Source organism: Balearica regulorum, chromosome 17, assembly GCF_011004875.1.
Source record: "Balearica regulorum gibbericeps isolate bBalReg1 chromosome 17, bBalReg1.pri, whole genome shotgun sequence".
Lineage (NCBI taxonomy): Eukaryota > Metazoa > Chordata > Aves > Gruiformes > Gruidae > Balearica > Balearica regulorum.
In genome coordinates, this window is record NC_046200.1 from 1,973,834 (window position 1) to 1,997,149 (window position 23,316).

The window sequence follows — 23,316 nt, forward strand, 5'->3', positions numbered from 1 at the left end:
CCGGTTCGGCTCCAAGGCTGGGGCGATCGCTGCCCAAGCCCGATGCATCGCTCGCCCGGTACGCAGGAGCGGCTGGAGGCACATCATCAGCAGTCTATTTATGTTAGGAAATTAGCTTTTGTGGGCTTCATGATTGATTTCATTTTTTTCTTTTTCCTCTTTGTGCTCGAGGAGCGTTTGTATCTGGCGCTGTGAATGGCCTGCAGTGTCTCAAGCCCTTCTTAGCATTCTTGCGCTGTGGACGTGGCCCACGCCTTTCAGCCGAACAATACGTGCTCTGACTCCCCTTTTGTTGCCGCGCCGCTAAAAACATGAGAGTGAAGCCTGCCAGGTCTTCCTGCCTGCCTGACCGTCTCGGTCTACTTTGAAATAGATGGGGAGATGTTTGCCCCTGCGGAGAGGCGTTACAAGACGCCCCTCGGCAGGGGCTGCTGCCTGGCCCCTTGCAGGCAGCTTTTTGCCATTGCATGATGGTGCCCTGGCTGCATCTGAGGAAGGGGAGATGTTCTCCGTGTGTCTGAAGGAACGTCAGACCATTGCAACTTATGTTTTGGGTTTCTTCTTGGGGTGACTTGGCTTCAGCTCGGGAAATCTGAGAATGATGACTTTTTATAGCCCATCAAAGCCGCAGCCTAGCATAACCGTGGGTATGGAAAGAGCTTTCCTGACTCATGTTTTTGGTAATAAAATAGTATTTCAGAAGACAAACATTTCCAAAAGTTGTCCTGAAGGTAGCTGCCACCTCTCGAGATGCGTCACAGAGACTTCGCCAGAGGTAGAGCACCGCAATCCAAGCGATGCTGGCAGCTCTCGCTGACGTTAGCAGGTGTGTTGGGCACCTGCAGTTCGGATCACAGGTCGGTTATCAGCATATCACGAAGTCTACGTGTGTATGCAACAGCACTGTGGTTTAAATTGGCATTGCACGTGTTGAAACTGGGCCTGTCCTGGTCCCGCTGCATGGGAGCAGCCTGCTCGCCCCTCTGCACGGCAGCCAGATCCGTGTTGAGTTAAGCAGGGATGGTCAGGGCGATACTCTCACCTGTATTTGTAAAGGTGATTCCTTTATGTTTCATTTAATGTTTCCGTGGCACTGGACTCTGTGTGACTGGTGTGTGACACAGAGCAAAGGCCACTTGGAAACACACAAAGTGCTTTTTTTTAAAAGCATGAGAAATGACCTGCTGCTGCCGTTGAAGGCTCCCATTTCTGTTTCTCAGGTTATACACTAGCATGTGAGCAAGTAGCTTTGAAGTTCATTTTTTCCCTGGCGCTGTTTTGTGTCGCTCAGACCCCTTCTGAAGGCCCCTTTCTTGGTCAGGAAGCGTTATCTGATGTGCCTCCTATCAAGCCAAAGCAAGCAGTCAGTGTGCTTTAATTGCCGGCTTGGCTTGGGCAGCAGGGGCCGTGCAGCTGCTCCCTTGCCTTCCTGCTTTTTCTCTCCCCGCATCTTCCTTTCTATTTGATGTGCTCGGTTCCAGTTTAGTTTATGTTGCTATTTTGGTATGACTGCGTGACTACCCTCTGGCTCGCTGCAGCGTGTGCCCTGTCTTAAAATCCACCCTCTGGCCCGGCGAGGGCCCGGCCGGGCTGCGGAGCATCCGAGGGGACTGGTTTGGTCCCCGGGCTGCAGCACCGCGGCGGGGAGGTGCGCGGAGAGGCCCATCTCCAGGGCTATGCTTCATGTTCTTGCTTCAATTGCCTTGAGATGGCTGGGGTTTCCCAGACTGAGCAGAAAATAGGGGGGAAGAAAAGGGGGGGGGGAATAAAAAATCAGTTCTGTTCCCCCTTATCAAAGGGGCTGTGGGAAAGGGAAGGGTGTCTAATTTTGCAGAGCTTGGGAGGCTGTTTTTTCCTCACCTTATCAGTTTGGAAACATTTTGAGCAGAAGATGCCATAAAACCCAAGGAAGTGATTGGCAGTACCATGTTGATGACTTTGTAAACTTGCAACCAATTTTGAGATGTGAATTCCTTTTTTTTTTTTTTTTTTTTTTTTGTTGTTGTCTAAAACAGAGATCTCGTTGCAGGAGGGCAGCTCCTCAGCGCACGGGGAGTGGTCTGCGTGCTGTGGGTAGGAAGGGCAGGACCAGCGTGCCTGCTCCTAACCACGGCACGGATGGATGTCCGGATGAGGGGGTGATCCTGCTCCAGCCCTGCTGTCTGGGGAATCTGCTGTCAGCTGAGTGCTCTGGCTCAGCCCTGATGGATAGATGGCCTTCTCTGCCCCCACATCACGTGTACGTTTTGTTCCATTAATGAGGGGGAAATTAAGAAACTTAATTTTGTCAGAGATTTAGTGCCCGGAGAGCATGATGGTGTGGCCCCGTGCCTGGGCAAGGCTCGTTGCAGAGCTTTTCTGGGACATGGAGCTCTGCGCCTGAGCTGCACAAGCACACGACAGGTCAACAACGTGGGAGTTGCTCAAGACAAAAGGTTAAAGGGAAACAGAGAAAGCTTCAGGTGGGAGCAGATATCTTGAAAGGACATCTGGAATAATGTCTCTGGCCCGAGTATGGGACTGTCCATATCCCCGAGGAAAACGCAGAGCAAAACCAGGCGGAGTGGAAGTCTGCTCTTGTTCATTGCATGAACTCAGCGCTAAAATATGCTCTAAGAGTAGAGCTGTAAGCAAGGAGATCTGAACGGCGCTTGCGTTAAATGGGCTTCTCGGCTGTGAGCAGCAGCAAACACAAAGATGATGAGTTCATGACAGCTCCGGGAATACCTGGGGTCATGGCAGATGTGAGAGCAGCCAGAGCCTTGGGCATCCCGTGCACCGAGCAATCCTGCGGCCATTCTGGGAGCAGCAGAGATACCCAGGCAGATGCAAACTCGGATGTTTCTGCGTTCCGCCTCTTTTAGCTAGATCCCAGTTTTTAATTCTTAGGCCAGTCAGAGACTGCTGAATCAACCCCAGGCTTGGCTGTGTCTTCCCAGAGAAAGTGGTGGTGTCTCTACTAACTTCTGGGTACGGATGTTTATTTTGACATGAGATGAGCTACATAGCTATAAGATACATTCATAGAGTATTTTCTTGTATCCTGCAAGATGATGACGTCTTACGTGAGATTTCCCATTAAAACGGGGAATTTGAACACCCAAGGCATACCAGGTTTGTTCCCGGGACACGCCACCGCCGAAGCTGCAATGGCAAAGCAAACTGCTTAAGAAAGATTGTTCTGCGCCCGGCAGCTGCCTTCCAGCTCTGTCCAGTAACACGAGCAGCTCTGTCTCTTGTTCCGGAACCCAGTATTTTTAACCGACTGCTTGTTGGCATTATTTGCGAACCCTGGGGGCGGCGTTTTGTCACGATTAAAAAGCACTCCCTATTGTGTTCTTAAGCAACTCGAAATGTAATTGATGTGTCTTGCAGCCATGCTCTTCTGGAGCTTTCCCAAAGGGGAAGAAATATTTCCTTTTCAAGTTGAGCAGCGCGGAGCCAACGGATGGAGCAAGGGACAGCGAGGCAGGAGACGCTGGAGCCCGCTGTCAGTGATGCTGTGGTCGTTCAGCACTCTCTCTTTGCCACTTCGGGGTGCAGAAGGGCTCCTGCTTTACAGCAAAGCACCATAGCTGGGTGCACCCTCCCACCGACACCCTGGGCATTTCCCAGATGCTTGTAAGCATCCGTTTTTACCTCCCTTAGGGGGTTAACACCATTAGTTTGGTAAGCTGAGGTTATGGAATGGAAAGGGGACCGGTCTGCAGCCGTACTGGACCACAGGGCAGCACCAGGGTCCCGGGGCTGTGACAAAACCTGTGGGCTCTGCATTTATTTGATGAGCCTGAAGTAACTCCAGTGAAGTAGCTGTGCTGGTCAGGATTCCTGGAAGGGCATCCAGGGAATGGGTGGTTTCTGGTGGGCATGCCAGCCCAGCCGGGTACCAACCGCACAGAAAGCTGCTTCTCCCCCTGATTAGCGGTACTGGTGCGACGGGAGCGTGTGGTTAAGGTTTATTAGTCAGGGGTCTGTAAGAAACAAGTCTCCAGTGAATTTGATGATAGCCAGCCACTAACATATAAATACCAAGGCACCTGAAAGACTTTCTTGTTCAGTAGGAACTCAGGAGTCACTCTGAAAATCAAACCGTGGTAAGTAAAGTGAAGAAGCATTTTAATATGACAGCTAGTGCCTTTGCCAAATCTATATTACAGTGTTTTAATCATACAGAAACAAACAGGCGTTAGTCAATACGATGCTTTTTATCTAGTCCTGTCCTGGGAAATACGGACTTTCTGCGGCGAGGGGCTGCTGATGGGCTGCGTGGCCTTCAGAGCCTGCTGGAGGAAGCAAACAAACAAACAAGTCTGGAGGAGGGAAATGATTAGACGAGCCTCAGCTGGTTTTTTCCCCTCTTGAATGGCCCTCTTTCATCAGGATATGTTAGGACAAGTGCTTTTTCAAGCCAGGATATCAGTGGAAGACACAGTGTTCTGTAAAAGTCATCCAGTTCCTGGGTAGCATCAACAGACGCGATTTCTCTGCTCCGCACAGAATATACGGTCAACCTTTTCTTTTCCTTCTTTTCTTTTTTTTTTTTATGGGTTTAGAAGCAAAAGGATGTGAGTTTTACAGCTAGTTATGAATCTTTTCGAATTTACTGACTTCTGTCTGACTCTTGGGCCAGCACAATGCTTCTGCTGTTCAAAGAAAACCAGTCCAAATTAGTATGTATAAGCCACTCGTTTTTATGCTGCTAACAAATGCTGCTTGCTAGGGCATTTATCATTGCTGCCGAGGGTCAAAAGTTTGGGGATGTTCTTTAATGATAGGATATTTGCTGTTCTTTAGGAGATTTTTTTTTTTTTTTTTTTTAAAGGCTGGAGTTTGTTGTTTACTGGAACGGCAGGATTTAAAAGGGTTTTTGAACACTGGGTTGGAATATCGTGCCTTGCCTTTTTCACACTTTTATCTTGTTAGCTGTCTTTTAGAGCAGTTGTATGAAGTGACTGAGAGCAGAGAGTGTTCCTGGAGCGGAGATAAGGGCCGGTGTCGGGTAATGTTGTTGCAGTGTGGTGTGAAATGGGAGCGTTTGCAAAGAGGGGCTTGGGTGCGTTCCCTCTGCGCGGCACCATGCTGGTCGTGTGGAAATGGGAGCTTGTGGAAATCGGGGGGCACGGGCGGTCGGAGTCACGGCAAACTGCGCTTTGTAAGGGTAGTGCGCAGTTTAGCAAACAAACACTTAAAAAAAAAAAAAAATCTTGCTCTCAACAGGTTCTTTGGCTTTGCTTTCCGATTCATTTCTATGCAGATGAAAACTCGATGACAAAAATTTTGCGATGTGAGTTGTCCTTTTCCTGCCATCGCTTTCTGCTCCTGCGGTGCAGCTTTCTCATTTGCCTGCAACTGGGAATATTCTGCTTTGTTGTGAAAGATTTCCTGACTGCAGGAGAGGAGAACATCAAGCAAGACAAACAGTCAGAGCAGGAGTTGCTGATGCCTTTGGGAAGGAGATCTCTCTCTTCCATGTTCCTGCTGTAGAAAATCCAGTCAGTGCTTTATTTGGGATAAAAGAATATCCTTTGGGATATTTTGTCGCTTTCCCAAAGAAATATTTCCCAAAATTCTTGAGACAGGAATACTGTGAATTATTTCTTTGTGTGTTATCCAACCATTTCCATCCTCTTGCTGAAAAAAACCAGATGAATGTGCCTGAAGCCGTTATCTAGCTGAACATCCCATACGTTGTGTCGCTGCTTTTGTGTAACTTCTGGCCTTTTTTTAACACTTTCCTGTGAGATCTGGTGTGAGAAGGAAACAAGACTCTTCCTGGCTCACTTAGGGCATGAACCAGATTCCCGTTTGCAGAAATCCTTGCTGTTGGTGTGTGTGCCAGGCAGAGCAGAGCCGATGGTTCGGATCACGAGGAAACTCAGCGTGGTAGCGGAGTGAGTGGTGAGTGCTAGAACGCTGTGGGAGCGTGAATGGAGAAAAGCTTGTTTTAATTAGAGCACAGTTGTCCCGCTGGCATTTTATTGATCTGATATATGACTTGCAGAGCCTGGAACTTAGGTGAAAATTTTAGTTCACTTTTGAAAAGCAGCTGAAATCTCAAATTTAAACCTGATCCAGATTTTTCTGGGAATTTTGTACCTTGGAGATTGAGTTGAAAAATGAGGAAGCATTGCCTGGGAAGCTTGGCCGTGTTCTCGGAGAAGGGAAAAGCTGAACTTGCAGCAAAAGCTGAAAAGACACGAAATTCATGTCTGTCTTCTCAAAAATACTGAGGTAGAATGGAGCATTAGTGCTTACTTCTGCCCAAAGGCAAAGACCCCGGATAAAGCACAGAATAGACGAGCGCTGGGAGTAGTAACTCCTGTGGGATCATTTTCTGTAGCGTAAGTAACTCCCATGTAGCACAGTCTTGTAATGGAGCATTTATATTCAGTAGATAGCAGACAGTAATTAATGATGATCTATGTTTGGAAGTGTAGGGCGGCAGAAAATTGGGCTTTGTAAGGAGGAATGTCTCTTGTGATGGTTTGAGCGGTGTAGGAAATGCAGTGTAAGCAGTTACTGTGGCAACTAAAAGGTAGCTTAGTAGATGTTGATTTTCAGACTTGTGGGAAATGCTAACTTTACCGCTTACGTCCGAGCCTATTTCTAAAACGCTCGGCAGCGCAGGATGGTACTATGTAATTAGTGCTGGTGCTTACTGTAACTGCTGGTTTTGTTCAGCCTTCTCTTTAGTTATGTTCTGGGGCCTGTGGGTCATCCGACTCTGTGGAAACACCGTTATGAGTTTGCACGTACTGCGACCCGCTTTCTTATCAGTAGTGTTTTCCAGGGTGGCTGCATCTGGCCAGAGCAAAGCAAAGTCTTCGCTATTGTGTCGGTCGCTTTTCCCCTGAGGTTTCGGTGCAGCTTCCTTTCTCTTCTGATGTGCAGGTTTTATCTGCCCTCCCTTCCTCTGTAAATCTACAGACAATTTATGGTTGCATGTGCTTGGTTTTGCATTCCAAAGAAATCTCAGAAAGTGAAATGAGTAGGAACAGATTGACTCAGAACCTGATGTTAAGTCATTTTACAGGTCTAAGCCTGTGCAAAGTCTTACCCTCTACTGTTCTTACGTTGCAGAATTTGATAATCAAACGATAAAGTAATTTCCAGCCCATGACAGCTCAGGCAAGTATCTGCTGCAATGGCCAAGTAATAAAACGTTGGTGGCAAATGCCGTATGAATAATCCGTGGATAATCCTGGAGCCATACCGTGCAAGAGGCAGGGTCAGACTTTGGGAACAGCTCCTCATGGCAAAATCCTGCCACATTTTAGTGAGGAGAAGCCCTTCCTTCCCTGGGCGTACAGACCTGAGCACGCATTTTGCTGATATTTCCTTTCAGTTGACTTCCTCTGTCATTTGTTTTCCAGCCTAAGCGAGAGCTTTTTCATGGTGAAAGGCGCAGCCCTTTTCTTGCAACAAGGAAACAGCTCCCAGGGCCAGCGAAGTCTCCAGCATCCTCACAAACATGCAGGTAGTGGATTAAATCACTGACTGAAATTCCTTTTCCCTCTCGCCTTGCTGCTCCTCCCTCCCTGCAGACAGGCTAATAGCACGCGTGGGTGGGTGCACGACTCCTCGTTGTCACGGTGGGTCTTGTACAACCTGCTGAGTAAACCCGAGGTTTCAGCCCGCTTGATTGGAACGGTAACACACGATTATTGAGTCTTTGTTTAAACTTTTAGCATTGTCTTGGAACTGAAACCAGAATAGAAATTTATTTTTTGGCATTATGGCATTCAACTTGGCATTCTCTAGGCAGGGAAGCCTGCGGAGCCAGGGAATCTGTGCAAAATATCCCTGTTTTCCACCGATGAAGAAATGTCACTTGTGCTTCAGTGATTCGATCTTTGCCTTCCCCTTTGGCCTGTGGGGAGGAAAATTGGATGGACTGAGTCACAGGGCTGTAGCACCTCTTCTGAGTTATCGAGGTCCTGATTTAGCATGGCAGGGACACTTCTCCGAGTGCTCGTCCAGCCTCTGGTAATCTGCGGTTTGGGACTTTTGGTGCCAGCTGACAGCATTTGTTCCTTTGAAACTACCTGTGGCTGGATTTGTTTGATGCTGCCACTAAGAGTGAGGAACGTTTTAACAGGTTTTGGGTCTCTAGATAGACGTACATTTCTTAGCTCCTTATATCCCCTTTTCAGTGAACTCATCAAAACCTGGCCTGTAAGAGTTTATCATGGTTTAAGAACAGACTGTCCTTCCTCCCCCAGTCCCCTCCAGTGTGCCAGGCTGGTGGGAAGAAGTGGTAGGGAGTAGTTTGGTGAAGGTACATACAGATTGATAAGCAGATGTGGGGTTCAGGAAAGTGAATTCTTCTGACCCAGTGTTGTTATGCCTTCTGTCTTTGACAGTTTTGGAATAAGTGATTACAGGGAAAGAAGAAATAAGATCATTGGGGCGTTTTGAGAGCAGGAGCATGTGGGAAAGGCACAGTGTGGTACTGTGTGTCTGCTGCTTAGTAAACACTCCAAGCACAAAGAGGGTGTTTGAATGCCAGGCTTGGCTTTGGGTTTCTTTAATTGTCAGCAATTTCATATACCCAGCAAACATCCTACGGAAGGAATTTTATCTCGTATGGAAAGTTATGAGTGCTTTATGAGTTAGTAGATGTGAACTTGTTTTCTTGACAATTTGTTGTTCCTTTCACTTGCTTTCGCCAAACAGAAATGTACCCACTGCTCCAGAGCCCAAGAGCTTGCTGCCTGAGCAGCACTTTGTTTGAGATAAAGGGCTCCATCTCCCAAACCGGGCCACTCCTGCAGCCCTTCCTCCTCAGAAGTTTCTCGTGCTCAGATATATCCCCCGTAAGGCCAGTGGGGCTCATCCCACCATGCTGTGTGTGGTTCACAGGTCAAAGTTTTTCTTTTTGTCTTTGTTTCCTTTTTTTCTTAACCCGAGTCGTTCCTCCTGCCTCTTCCTCCCCTGTCCTCAGTGCCCATATCTTTGTCTTCTCTAAGATGCTGTAACAGGAGGAGTATCATCATTTGTGCCAGTCGCAGATGGTCTCAATATATTTGGTAGCTTCCAAATGCTATAAGGTTGAGTTCTCATACAGCCAGACCCAAGAAGCTCACTTCTGTTAGTATTTTCTGGGACAGCAAAGTTGGCCTCCCTTTAATGGTATTTTTTGACTTAAAAACATCTAGTTTCATTAAAGGTCAAGACTCCGCCCATTCTTAGTGCAGCGAGAGACCCTTTCTTATTTTTCCACTCTCCCTGCAGGTGATTTGCCCCAGCACCTCCAGGTGATGATCAACCTCCTTCGCTGCGAGGATAGGATCAAACTGGTAAGAAGAGATGTGTTTTCCTGCCCTCCTTTCTGTTGGAGGCCTTTGAAACAGACCTGTAGAGGTTCACGACAAGCATCGGTAAATCCCGGGTTCAGAGTCAGCTTACTGCTGCTGGTTGCCAGCCCTACCGTGTTTTCCTGTCCGCTCCTTTTGCCCTGGTCCTCATGTCCGGGTAACGAGTTGTGTCAGGAAACTGATCTGTCCAAAATGCGTTTGTTAAGTTTAATTTTCCAGTCAGCCGACAAACACATATACAGGAGCCCGGAGCTTGCTAGTGGACATTCTTAAGTCAGTCTTGAAACTGGACCCAAGAGGGGCTGGACTTTCTGTTAAAGAATTCTGCAGAGGCTATAAAAGTCATTGCAGAAAAGTCGATGTCAGTTATCCCCTCCAGCATGACTGATGTTTTTCAGTGACGACTTGTGAGTGGAAGAATCCTCTGAGCCTGCCTCTGTTTTCAGTTCAGCGCATGACCAATATTTTTACCAACTTTCTAGCTGAACCTCTTTGGAACAAATCTTCAGGTTGCATTCTGTAGTATTTCTCCAAACTGGAGCAGGTAATCTAGGCTAATCACTTTTCTTCTCCCTGCTCGGTGCCAAGTCAAACTGGCAACTAGCCTTGCTGGAAGATGAACTGTCTCTCCCTGTGTCTTTCATACTGCAGCTAAATAAAGCTTTTGGACACAATTACACCTGAAAAAAAATATTAGGCAGCAATGGAAGGAATGATTGTCCAACAACTGGTTTGCAGAGCTTGATGACCTTTTTCTAGGCTGTCCGTTTGGAAAGTGTGTGGACAGACAGAGTCCGGTACATGGTGGTTGTATACAGCAGCGGACGACAAGACACAGAAGAGAATATTCTGCTGGGTGTGGATTTCTCCAGCAAGGAGAGGTATGTCTAAGGCAAGGCTGGGCTTGGAAATCAGGCAGGCTGGGTTCTCTGGAACGCCTGTCAACACCAAACTGTCCCTGCGCGGTTGGTTTTCATGTGTCTGCAAATTCTAGCAAGAGAACGGACATGCGTTGAGTTTTCTGCCCAGTTATGAGGGTGAGAGGGTGTTTTTTGTTTCAGAAAGCTTTTGGTCTCCTTGGGATCTCTGGGCAGCTGTAGGCAGTGTTCACGTGTGATCCATCTGTAGGGCTGAGGCATCTACCTTGTCTGTGGTAGTTTGCTGTCTGCTCAGTATGAAATGCTCTTGCAGACACATTTGCAACGCTGGAACTTACTCTATCCACCAGACTTCAAGTCTGTTGATGGTATGATGCAATGGAGCTGGTTTTGGGGGGGGTAGCTTAGTTGCCAAATAACATTAAAAAACAAAACTGCAGAAGGACCTCCAAAACCAACAAACAAATGTGTCAGTAATGAGCTTTCTTTTGTCTAACTGATAAGAGCACATAATACTTCGAAAGGCAAATAAAATATTTTGTTATCGCAGACCCTCTCACACTATTCCAGTTCGAGGTGAGCAAACCAAGGCAGAAAAGCTCTTGGCTCAGAGAGACAGGGCTGGTTTGGCAGAGCTGGAGTTAGAAGTCAGAGCTTCCAGACTGTTATTTCTGTTCTCCTGTGATTTAGCAGGCTGCCATGTTGTGCTGGTGCAGCCAGTGGGACTTTTGTTTTCTTTTTGGGAAACCTTAGCGGTTGTTTCCATTGCTGTAAGTGGAAGGATGGAGCTTTTGCACTGCAGTGAGACCTGTCGGGGAAACTCCTAGCCGTGCCTTGCTAATGAGATTATTGTCATTGGCCTCTTGTATCTGCTGTTAAATTACTGCTGGTAGTGTTACAGAAGAAATTCTAACGTAGCATTTGCTTACGGCACACTTAGTGTGCAACAGCAGTGAATGTTTGCTGTGTCATCTTCAAATCTGAAACAGCCCTGCAATAATTTGCTCCTGGTGATTGTTGATGAGACAAGAGGAAAGATGGAAAAATTATCACAAATCCATCCTAACTGTAAGGTTAGCTGCCATTTCAGTTACTGTCTCCCCTGAAAGCCAAAGTTTTTGTTAATTAAGTGTAGTCTCATGCATAAAGTCAGTTGCCATTAGTGACTTCATTCCATGGCTCTGTGTTGGGGCTGAAATGTCAGAGCTGAGCTGTAAGTGTTCTGACTGCTTACAGTTTGACTAGTCGGGCACTCTTGTGGGTTTTACTCCTCTTACATGTGTTTAATAAAAAACCATTTTTTTCTCACAAAGCTCTAAAGTGCGCATTGTCCACATATGTGTTCAAATCGGCCTGTCACATCCTTTGATCCGCTGTAGAAAGCGGCTGAAAGCTTAAAAAAAGAAAGGAAAAGAACAAAACAAAACCCAAGTTCTTTGCTAACTGGCTGCTGTATGCATCCCAATTTTCTTTAAAAGTTTAATATCTCAGTAGCTTAATTATTTACTAGTTGAAAGTTACTGACCCCATTATAATACGGTTTTCTTGCCAGATTGCATCTCGGAAAGTGTTCGTTTGGGTTAGGTAAACTCATAAAATCTGGTTTTGTCTTTTCTACCAGCCGGAGCGATGAAGTGACAATCGAACGTGCAGTCCTTTGCAGAGCCCCTCGGGTCCTCTTTGGAAAGGGCCGGCGGCTGCTCCGCCACCTACCAAGGCTTGCTTTCTGCCCCACATTAGCGAGCCGAATTTCTGCGGCCGCATCGCTGTGATCTGCTCTTATGTCCTGTTAGGGAGCTGCCTTGCTCTGAGCTTCTGGGGTGTGAGAGCAGGAAAGATGATGGGGCAAATACTGCGGAGCTGTCTGGCAGGCTCTGGAGGGGGTGAGAAGAGCCGGTGATTTGGAGTCGTGCCGTGATGGTTCCCCAGCCCCGTGGAGGAACAATCAGTGTGCTCATATCAGAGCAGACCTTCAGATTTCAGCTGCCGGTCTCCTTGTGTGTTACGTATTTGATGGCCCAAGATATTACTAGGAATTACTAGAGCAAGACTTGAGGATTTTAAAAATTAAAGAGTATTAATAATTTAGGGTATTGGCGTGACCACATTGTGGCCTATATTTAACATCCTGTATAACAATTTCTCTTCCAGTAAAAGCTGCACTATAGGAATGGTTCTTCGTCTGTGGAGCGATACTAAAATCCATCTTGATGGCGATGGGTAAGAAACCACATTAAAAGGATGAATGTGAATGTCCTTCCCTACTGGGGGCTGCTCTAGGAGACATTCTCCGTCACCTTGCAAATGAAGTTCCAATTTTGGATTCGTGGCTGCAGTCCTCTTACTCGGACAGTGAGTTTTTGTCTTGCTGCCCTCAGACTAATCGGTGGAACCTGTGGCACCCAGTGAATGTTCTCTGAAATCCCACTTGAGGGGTGGAACTCCCGTTCCTGGCAGCCTATGCTGGGAAGGGTGTCTGCTTCCCATTCTTCTTTGGGAGGATGTTGGAAAATCAGTGATGCAAATTCTCACCCTGATTCTTTTTGACTGTGAGTGCCCCCAGTAGCTGTTTGTAGAGTGCAGCTTGTGATGCAGAGAAGAGCAGTTTCTGACTGTTTGGGTTTGTTGGTTTTTTTTTTTTCCTCCCTCTCTTTAGTGGCTTCAGTGTGAGCACTGCAGGGAGAATGCACATCTTCAAGCCAGTGTCGGTGCAAGCCATGTGGTATGTCTGTTAATTAGCTTTACCGAGAAAGAGACTGTCATTTCTGTGAATAAATTAAAAACAAATGAAAAACCCCTGCATTTTTGCATTCTCCATAATTGGTACTTAGCTGCAGCAGAGATGCTGCTTCCCTGTGTCAGCAGGTAGTGGTACTGTAAAGGAACTATAAGAATATTGATCCGAAACCAGGATCTGCTTCTGCTCAGAGCAGCCACGCTCCCTTATATCAAAGGGAAATGGCGCTACTGAGGTGAATAAAGGTGAAGGACCCACTTGAATTCATCAGGCTGCAAACCCAGCCTTTCCTCTCTGCATATTTTTTGAACTGGCTGAAGGAGGAGGCTCGGAACCCATTGCCAATCTGATGGCATTCCCCGTGCTCTGCCTCATTACTGGGGTTCCTGCCGCGCGGAAACTTGCCGTGCTGCCCCGGGTGCCCGTTCACCTTTCAGCTCCTGTCACCCCTCCCGTGTGCAGGGATTCCAAAACGCTGAAGCAGAGGTGGCTGAATCAGCAGCAGCGGTGCCAGCAAATTCCTCCTTGAAGAGGCTGCTGCCCAGCCCCGCACAGAACAAAAGCATCTCCCTTGGCCTGGGCAGTTTGCTGGCTCCCGCCGGAGCCTCAGGAGATCCCTGTCCTTGCAGCATCTGGTAGGGAGAAGATACAGATGTAGAGAAGGATGTCGTGCTAGCGATGATTTGGTACAGAAACAAATGAAGCTCTTGTTCCTGTCATTTTTTGAACTCGGCCCCTCCTGTTGGCAACCTTAGATGTGGTTAATGTATTCAGTACAATGACATCGTCGGAGTAGAGCCTTAAAAAAAGAAAAAAATGAGGAGGGAAGGAAGGAAAAAGTAATGCTAGAATTTGCAAAAACAAATGACCCAATCTGGGCCTTGTCCCTGGAGCATGTCAGGGGCCAAGAATGCTGGTAAATATGCGTATGACTCCTTGCTGAAGGTGGTTTGAAAATTGTCCATGTTCTTTATTTTCCTTTGGTCTGGCTTTACGAGTTAGCTAATGATTAGGTCCCAGAGCGACTTGTGCCTTGTGCTTGCCTGTTAGTCAGGAGGAGATTTCAGCCTCTGCCTTGGACCGGCTCCTGAGAAGGCCTCCAAGGTGCAGTTTGTGCCCTCTCTGAACTCTTGATGCAACAAATCTGCTGCTCTCACAAAGCAAACTGCAACAAACCATGCTGAAAAATCTTTTTTTCTCTCTGAAAACCTCTCGGATCCTGCTCTGTCTGTTCCCGCTTCTCACAGCTGCGCGAATTTATTCTCCAAACTTGCAGGTCGGCGTTACAGATCCTCCATAAAGCCTGCGAAGTTGCGAGAAGGTACAACTACTTCCCAGGTGGGATGGCTTTGGTCTGGGCCACGTACTATGAAAGCTGCATCAGCTCCGACCAGAGCTGCATCAACGAGTGGAATGCGATGCAGGACCTGGAGTCCACCCGCCCCGACTCTCCAGCCCTTTTTGTTGACAAGTCAGTTCTGAATTTTATTAGAAAAAGTTGGCTTGGCTCACGAGAGAAATCTCCCCTTCTCCCTTCTGTTCCTCCAGTGGTTCATTTCTTTTCATAAATGTCTTCAAATGTTTTTCTTCTGTTATTCTCATAAAAATTGCTTTTAATGCAAGTCTTTACCACCACTCCCCTGAACAGTATGAGTTGCACCATATGCTTGCTCCCAGCTTGGAGACATCCTCTCCTCTTCATTTCCAGGCCAACTGAAAGGGAACGAACAGAACGGCTCATTAAAGCCAAACTCCGGAGCATCATGATGAGCAAAGACCTGGAAAATGTGACTTCTAAGGAGGTAAATACAAAAATTCTGCTATTTTATTCTTCCTGGTAGCCTCCATTTCCAGAGAGTGCTGCGCAGATGAAGAGACACCGTATGACTGGGTGTCACTGGCTTTTGAGTCTGTATTTCCAGCTATTCCCTAAAGGCTCTGCTCTTTTTATTTTCTTAGCTCCTGAACAAACGTCAGAGGGGCTTGCAGACAACATTTTGCTAGTGAGTTTATGGATGGAAAATCACAAGTGGAGGCTAAAGCTAGTTTGGATCCATCCCTCAGGCTGGTGTAAATACATCCAGCCGCAGTGCAGACATACTCGGAGCAAATGGAAATAGTTCTTTTTGGGTTGGGGTGTTGTTTCTTTTTCAAGGGAGGCTATTAACGTGCAGAGCTTTCCTTCCTAGAGCTTAGCACCAAAGGCTTCGGATACACTCTCGTGTAACAGCAGCGTTGCAAGTTGTAGACCTAAGCTGAGAACTCATCTGTCTGTGTACGTGTTCTTAACTCTGGGTGCAGTCAGGATGCTTTGATTTTTGCTGTAACCCTTTTCCATGGTGGGTTAAACGAAGTTGCGCTGCTTTGCATTGCACCGTCCTGAAGCTGAGGTGCGGCGAGAAGTCTGCATCCTGGCGTTTTAAAATGGGAGAGTACTGGAAACCTCTCTTCAACAATGCTGCTGCCATTAGTCACTCCTTGCTTCTAATGACTTTCAAGTTTATTTGCTAGCTGCTCTCCAAGGTCTTGGGTTTTCTCTCTTGAGTTATTTTTAAGAAGCAGATACCCCAAAATATATCTTTTTGTACTCAGATGTTGTCTGAAGCTTTATTTACAGACCTTAAATCTGGGGGCCTAGGATGCTTGGAGAGATGCCACGTGGTGAGGTTCCTTGTCTGCAAAAGGTCGAATCTCTCTTGCTGTTTTTAATGAAGGACAGAAAAAGTGTTTTGCGGAGGAGTGCCAACAAACGTTTCTATTGAACAGCCATGATTCTAGGTGGCATCCTTTGTTTTCTGCTCTGCAGATACGAAACGAGCTGGAGAAGCACATGAATTGCAACTTGAAAGAATTCAAGGAATTTATAGACAATGAAATGCTGCTTATCCTGGGTCAGATGGACAAACCATCCCTGATTTTCGATCATTTATACCTGGTAAGCTGCCACGTTAGGAGCTCCAGAATAGCAGGAGGCTCAGTGGGAGTGAGCTGACCAGTCGCCGGGCTCGGGGGAAGCGGGATTTGGTGTCAGGGCTGACTTGTGCAGCATGAGCAAGAGGCACAGCCCGCTATCCTGCCCCTTGTGCAGGCTCACTCCAGGACCTCCGTTGCCTGTAAAGGCCCGCAGCAGAGGGGCCCTTTTTTCTAGCTACATTCTTGTTTCTGGCACTTGATGTAATGGTTCTTTCCTGGCAGGTTGATCCTGTTTCGGGACATACCATGGCATAGCTCAAGTTCTTTCTATGCACGTTCATTTTCTATTTCTAGCAACAGAGATTTTTCTTTAAAGACAAAAGTTCTGGCTGTGGACGCTGCCCCGGCGTGACGGCCGTTTGCTCTTTGAGTCTGATTAGGGTCACTGTGGCGTTTTTCTCGATTGAGCCTGTGAGGTTCTGGAGGCACGGCCAGAACAGTGTGAAGAATGAGGCTGGAGGCGATGGGTTGTTCCAGCTTCTGCAAAAGCAAAAGAACGGCGTGTGTCTCGTCTGATCCTTTGCCACTAGATGGTACTCCAAGCAAAACCAGGCACTGCCATCTGGAACAAAGACTTGCTTGAGATGAACACAGTTGTGCCCGTTATACTGGGGTCTTTTTTTTTTTGTCTGGAGAGATTCAGAGGAAGTGCTCATGTTTGAGGGCAAAACCTGCTATTTAAAGCCTTTTTAGCTTTCTGGTTTGCAAGTATGGGAGGGGATTCAAGGTGTAACCACCCCCATAACTTTCAGGCTTTGCCTCGCTTGTCATGTACCCGTGATCCCAGTCATACCACACGTAATCATTTTGTTTCCCCGCGCTATTTGTGGTTAAAACTCCAGAGCGGCCGAGGCAGTGATTTGGGGTGAGCTCTGTCACACGCTGGCCCAGAACTAACTCCCGAGGCGAGGACGTCGTGCCCTTGTCCCCTCCTTCAGGAGGTCCCTGCCTGTCCAGGACAGGACATCTCTCTGCTGGCCACCCTGGTGCCATATCCCTATTTTGGAGGCTATTGCCAATATTTCAGGGAGGCCGGGGGATTGCAGAACCTTAGGGAAGAGGGAGGGTCTCAGTCTCCTTTGAAATGTGTATTTTCTGGCTGTTGCAGGGGTCTGAGTGGAATGCCTCCAACCTCGAGGAGCTGCAGGGCTCGGGGTGAGTACTGCACCTTTCAAGCACCAGCCTTAGACTCTCTGAAACCTCCAGTCGTTTGCCTTTAACTTACATTCCCGTCTCTTGAGACGACATTTGACGTTTTAGGCTGTAGGGATGAGTTTGGGCCCATTCCCAGCGTTGTGGGTAACTTACCGTCAGGACCTGGGTCGAGAAATGTTTCCTACCTCGTTTCCATCAATAACATGTAGAGCGGAAATAACAAAACTCCGCGTTTGTGAAGTACATCAAGATCCCCGAAACCCCCCGAATGTGTAGCAGCTGAGCGTGAAATGGCCATGCGTCTTGTTGTGTCAGGTGTGAATTCCTGCGGGCTGCAGAAGAGCAAATATTACAGCGCTAAGCTTAGGAAAAAAACTCTAAATGGAGCAGAACATCCTGTGGGTGAGCAATCTCCACCTCACCTGCCCAGACAGGCAGCTGCAGGACCATCTTTCACCACACTCTCATCACCGCTTGGCTTGATGTACTTTCACGCTTTTTTGGACGAGTGAGAATTTTGCATATAAATATTTGCTGCTTGCCCAAGGCATACACCGACCCTGATGTGAGAAACTGAAAAATATTGCTCAACAGCATGACTAAAAACGTTTAATTTGGAGTCCTTGGGAACAGATGTCTGAACATCTTTGAACAAGTAAATCAGCCGTCATACTTTTGATCTGCGGGGAAGGCATCTTGTCTAAAATTCTAAGCTGGACAAATTCTGAAACAAATATCCTGTGTCCTTGATTTGTCTGAATGATACGAGGTAGTAAGTCAGTACAGGCATTCATTCTCCCCGGGTATATTGTAATTCTTGCTGTAATATTTGGCAGGAATCGAGAGATACCGTGTGACTCTCATTTCATGGTTTTGGTCAGAAAGAAGAGCAAAGGATGGTTTTGCAGCTAAAGCCTGCAGTTGAAAATTGTGCTTCCTGGGCTCTTGTTCCCAGCTCTTGCCCAGATGAAGCCCCTGCAGCCGACACACTTTTCAGCGTCCCAGAAGCCGTGTGCGGCGCACGGAGGAGTTTCTGATTAGGTTACCCTCGGCAGATGGGGTAAAACAAACTTCTGCCTGTGCCCGAGGTCTTTTGATGCTTTGGATGGGATGCGCTGGTGGTGAGAGATGGGTGAATGGACAGGCGCCGTGCATCGCGAGCGTGACCCGCGTCACCGGGTGTCCCAGGGCTTCGGCATCAGGGCTGTAGATAAAACTTTACAGTTTGTGTTGTGTCAGGTTTTGCGGAATTCACAACGTGTGTCAGTTCCCTTTCCCATGGCGGTTGATTTCTCTTTTCGTTCTCCACAGCATTGACTACATTTTGAATGTGACAAGAGAAATTGATAATTTTTTCCCCGGTTTGTTCGCCTATCACAATATCCGAGTGTATGACGAGGAGACGACAGACCTCCTGGCTCACTGGAACGAGGCGTACCACTTTATAAATAAGGCCAAGTAAGTGGGCTGGGAGACACGACTTGGTGTGAGAGAGCACGTCTGAGCCGCGGGGTCTGACACCGGGCCCTGCGTGTTTCATCCAGCACGGAGCGGGGCCCTCCCTGAAGCCCCCCCACCACCGAAGGAGGCAACGGGGCCGTTGCGCTGCTGCCGTTACCAGGAGTTTTCTGTGTCCCTGGAACTTCCCCGTACCTTGTCTCTTCCTGTGCTGACATTAACCTGTTCCTAGTCGATGGTGGTTTTTTTTATTATTATTATTTTGTTTTGCTTCCAAAAGGAAATGAGGACATTTCCTCTTCTCAAGAAGTTCTGGAAACACTCCAGCACGTGTGCGTGCTGAGCTAGTCCCGGCTGTGTCTGCAGACAAGAGGTGGTGACAGAGCTCATCAGACTCTGCTGGGCTTTGACACTCGGGTTGTTCCTGCTTATCCCTGTATCCAAAGGCTCAGGCGGGCAGGAGGCTTCGTGGGGGGTCTCTGAAATGGCAGTGTGACTGAAGCTCTAACTCCTGATTTTTCTGGAGAGAGATTCTTCTCATGGCCCGCTTAATCCAAAACATTTCTCACCTACTGAGCCATGGCGTTAGGGTGGTCAGGGGAACAAAGTGCCGTCCCTCCGCCAGGTAACCGTAACCAGAAACATGAGACGCATTTTTCTGTTTGTCCTTCTGCAGGAAGAATCACTCCAAGTGCCTGGTGCACTGCAAAATGGGTGTGAGCCGCTCAGCGTCCACTGTTATAGCTTATGCGATGAAGGAATTTGGCTGGTCGCTGGAAAAGGCGTATAATTATGTGAAGCAAAAACGCAGCATTGCAAGACCAAACGCAGGCTTCATGAGACAGCTTTTGGAATACGAAGGCATTTTAGATGCGAGGTAAGGCGACGGGATGAACGGAAAGGTGACTTGCGGGAAACAAAGGAGCTAATTGTAGGCAACCTCGTGGTTTTGTATCACAAAATATTAATCGATCTCCAAGAAGTTCTGTGCAGGCAATGGGTTCTTCTGCCGAACAAGGTTCATCTCGCGCACCCGCGTGTCGTGCTTAAAGTCGGTGGCAGAGCGTGCGTGGTGCTGTGCTCTGAAGGGTCCTCTGCAGCAGGGCAGCTGCAGAAGCCTGAGCTAATTGTGTTTTTCTAAACCTTTTGCATGCCAGGCCTCCCTGGATGGAAATTAGCTGTCTTCTAGGGAGATCTGCTCTGGTTTAATTCAGTGAGGGTTTCTCTGCGTTTGGGAAGCATGTTCGTGTTTCTCGGCAGCCAGTACTGTTCAGCAAAACATTGTTCTTGTTTTATGAGGCAGAACTGAGCTCAGGCAGTGTTGGAGAGAAATTGTTTGCAGTTCTGGGTGACCATGCCAATCACAAGTCTTTGTCATTGCAAGCACTGTAGTATCTACTGAGGGTTTCTGCATGCTCTGCTTGGCCTCTGCTCTACTGGGGGAAGAGGAGGAAAACTTTTCGCTCTGGTTCAGCAGGAGCTGTGCCATGAGACGTGCGGGGATGTCGGTTGGGAGTGTTCGGCTCTGACGGAGGGCTCTGTGCCCCTCTGCCCGGAGGGACTCTGCCCATGGGCTGTTCCCATCGTGGGTGCGGTGCAGGGCTCTGCCCTGAGTCGGGGCCATGGGGACTCTGGAGCGGGCAGCCGGGAGGGACAAAATCCTGATTAGAGGTGGTTTTGCCCAAGTGAGACTGCCAGGCTGGACCTGCTGTTCAGCCTTTCAGTTCCAGGGTGTGGAAGGGGACGAATGTTCCTGAACTGAGCATCCTGCGGTTCAGCAGCAGTCACTGGTGTCTTTGTCCTTCCCCCAGCAAGCAACGCCACAATAAGCTGTGGAAGCAGCAGGCAGAGAGCAACCTACCCCAGAACACAGACGGCACCACGGCGTCGGGCGACTTCTTACTCGAGAGCTTAGACATCGACCTAGAAAACCGCCTGGCTGACCTGGACACGCCTTCGCAGTCAGCGTATCTGGACAACCGCGCTGGCACAGAGGTGTCTGTGGGGTTCAATTACTGCTTCCGTCGCCTCTCGGACACGCTGCTGGAGAACAAGATTCCCAGTGACAGGGAGGGCTTTTTCCACGTGGAGGAGCTGGAGCGGGATGCGCTTGCGGAGCGCGCTGCCTCGCTGGTGGGACAGTCCCCGTCTGCACCGTCGGAGGGGAGGCTGCTGGAGACGGCAAAAGCCCTGGAGACTGCAGAGCCGCTGGCGGAGCTGAGCAGTTTCAGTGAGAAAGAGGTGAAGAAGAAACTGAACTTCAGCCCCAGGAAGGGAAGGATAGTGCTGGGCCCCAGGGACCCAGGGGAGGACGGTGTCAGGGAGGAAAATCCGATGGAGAAGTGGAAACGGCGTTTGTCCACGCACAAGGAGGAGAGCAGGCTTAATAGAGAGAACTTGAATAACAACAACAGCAAAAGGAGTTGCCCAGAGGATTTTGAGGTGCGTATGGAGTTGACCTGTAGGTGATTAGCATGGCTGACTCTACTGCAAGTGAAACTGCTCTTCTCATCTTCATAGCACAGTTTCATTTGACTTGGATAAAGCCTTTCATTCCATGATGAGCTGCTTCCTTTTCGAAGTGCTTCTGAACATGGCTTTGCTTGCCCAAGCTATGGATTTAGATGCCAGAGAGAGAGCGCACACATGTGAGTGCCCTGTAAACTGCTTTGGGCAACTTGCTTGCATGACCGTCGCTTGAAACGGTAGGTATTCTTCCATTGAAGATACTCTCTGCTGAGAACATACGTGGCTTTTGTTCCTGCTGCAGGGCCTTAAGAGAAGTGGAAAGGGGCTTCATTTCAAATCTGCGTGGCTGTAAAAAATATCTTGTGGTCTGTGCCTCTTGCTCTGCTTATCGCTGACGTCTTGTTCTGTGCACATTTATCTGTTCCTGTTTTCTTTTTTGCAGCATGATGCCGTATTTGGGATCCTCAGTAAGGTCAAGCCTTCCTATCAGTCTTGCGCTGACTGCATGTATTCCTCGGCTAGTTTGTCTCCTGACTCCTTTGGGGAGCAGTGCGAAAAGCTGAACCCCGGCACTGCACGTCGCAGCACCACCACCATCTGCACGCAGCCGGCCCTCCTCTCCCACATCAATTCCAACCTGGTGGACCACCTGCCCAGCAAGGTGCACTCAGAGGAAGCAATCAGAACTAAAAATAACGAGGCTGCGCTTCCTCTGTCGGCAGGAGCTGGTGCTTTGGAGGCTGCCGCTTGCAAATCGCTTGATCAACACTGCAGCATTTTGGAAAAAGGAAAAGACGCACCAAAAACCCCGGTCAAAACTCTGCTGCCCAGGAGAAACTCACACTGTGACAAGAGCCTCCTTAACGTAGAAGTGGTAAAAGAGGACTCTCTGGCCAGAAGAGAGAGCAAACCTACCAAGGATCTGAAGTATTTGTTGTTCAGCAAAGACTTGGAAAAGTCAAGTGCAAACAGTTACTTGATGCAGCATCAGGAGTCTCTCATTCAGCTGCAGAAAGCAGGCTTGGTCAGGAAGCATACCAAAGAGCTGGAGCGGTTGAAGAGCCTGCCGTCGGACGCCTCGTCGCTGCTCAGAGAGAGCCCCCTGAGCAGAGCCGACTCCGGCATTGTGGAGGAAAGCGAGGATTTGATTTCACATCACGGCCTCGTACCTCTTCTGCGACCCGCACCGCTGATACCCGAAGATGCAGAGAACGACGTGGAGAAGTTAGAGGTGAAACGTGTCTTGGAGGGGATCTCTCAGAAAACCTCCACGCCTGTCATGTGTCGGCTGGAGCACACGAGCAGTTTCACCAAGGACTTCCTGAAGACCATCTGCTACACCCCGTCCTCCTCCCGGAGCTCCAACCTGACGCGTAGCTCCAGCAGCGACAGCATCCACAGCGTGCGGGGCAAGCCCGGCCTGGTGAAGCAGCGAACTCAGGAAATTGAGACCAGGCTGCGCCTGGCTGGCTTGACTGTGTCTTCTCCTCTGAAAAGGTCCAATTCTCTCGCCAAGCTAGGATGTCTTAACTTGTCCTCTGAGGACTTATCGAGTGACATGGATGTGTCAACCATAACGGACTCCAAAGAGGCCGTTTCGAGCGAGTCTTCCGTGCTCTGTGAGCCACAATCCACGCTGAGGAGTGCAGACGTCACCTCCAAACTGGCAGCGAAGCCAGCGGTCGGAAACTTGAAGAGCACGCTTTGGATGGGCAAAAGTTGATGCCTTCTGTGGGAGGAGCGGGGGGTGGATTCCTGGTTTTTTACGGCACTTATTCGTTGCACCGATGCAGTTTTATCATCTGACTTGCTGTAGTTCATCTGATGCCACCTCCTTTTCCCCTCCTTGTACTCTAAGTGGGGAGAAAAAATAAAAAACCCATAATGGGTCATGATGAATGGCACGAGGGAAAATAAAATGTATTGCATGGCTTAGAAGAGGACTTTGTGTGTGACTTGCCTGTTGTCCTGCAGGATGCTATTCCTAGTACTGTTTGCCAAGTATAATAATGTGTTTCTGTGTGTGTGTGTATATATAGATAGATATTTGTATCTGTTTATCTATCTATATATATAAAATGCTGAAATAATCTGTTTCAAAGACTCAACAAAATAATTAGTCATGACTTCTTTTTTTTTTTTTACAGAACAAGCACATGTCTCTAGTTAAAACAGGGCACTTGTGGAAAAATCCTTAAAATGGTGACATGAACACTACCTCTGTTCTTGCTGATGTTTCGTCTTGGTTTGTTGTTTGCTGGTTGGGTTTGTTTTTTTAAAAAAAAAGGCTTTCCCCACAATATTTACCGTTGTTTGAAGGTATTCCCTT

At 48.2% G+C, this 23,316-nt stretch overlaps 1 protein-coding gene across 3 annotated transcripts in view; it reads left to right on the forward strand.

Annotated features, from left to right (window-relative positions):
• The window catches only part of SSH1 (slingshot protein phosphatase 1), a 36,384-nt gene extending 13,281 nt beyond the window's left edge, over window positions 1-23,103 (forward strand). The window contains exons 1-14 of one of the 3 annotated variants that reach the window (XM_075770156.1): window positions 6,929-7,128; window positions 7,374-7,477; window positions 9,235-9,299; window positions 10,077-10,198; window positions 12,347-12,415; window positions 12,852-12,917; window positions 14,209-14,403; window positions 14,641-14,734; window positions 15,739-15,867; window positions 17,014-17,060; window positions 18,372-18,518; window positions 19,195-19,395; window positions 20,330-20,960; window positions 21,430-23,103. In XM_075770156.1, the coding sequence (XP_075626271.1) occupies window positions 7,393-7,477; window positions 9,235-9,299; window positions 10,077-10,198; window positions 12,347-12,415; window positions 12,852-12,917; window positions 14,209-14,403; window positions 14,641-14,734; window positions 15,739-15,867; window positions 17,014-17,060; window positions 18,372-18,518; window positions 19,195-19,395; window positions 20,330-20,960; window positions 21,430-22,710 (3,132 nt within the window). In that variant the 5' untranslated portion in view covers window positions 6,929-7,128; window positions 7,374-7,392 and the 3' untranslated portion in view covers window positions 22,711-23,103. Of the gene's footprint in view, window positions 1-6,928; window positions 7,129-7,373; window positions 7,478-9,234; window positions 9,300-9,968; window positions 10,199-12,346; window positions 12,416-12,851; window positions 12,918-14,208; window positions 14,404-14,640; window positions 14,735-15,738; window positions 15,868-17,013; window positions 17,061-18,371; window positions 18,519-19,194; window positions 19,396-20,329; window positions 20,961-21,429 lie in introns of those variants that run through there. The other 2 variants (XM_075770155.1, XM_075770157.1) reach the window with 2 other exon arrangements.
• The last annotated feature ends 213 nt before the right edge of the window (window positions 23,104-23,316 follow it).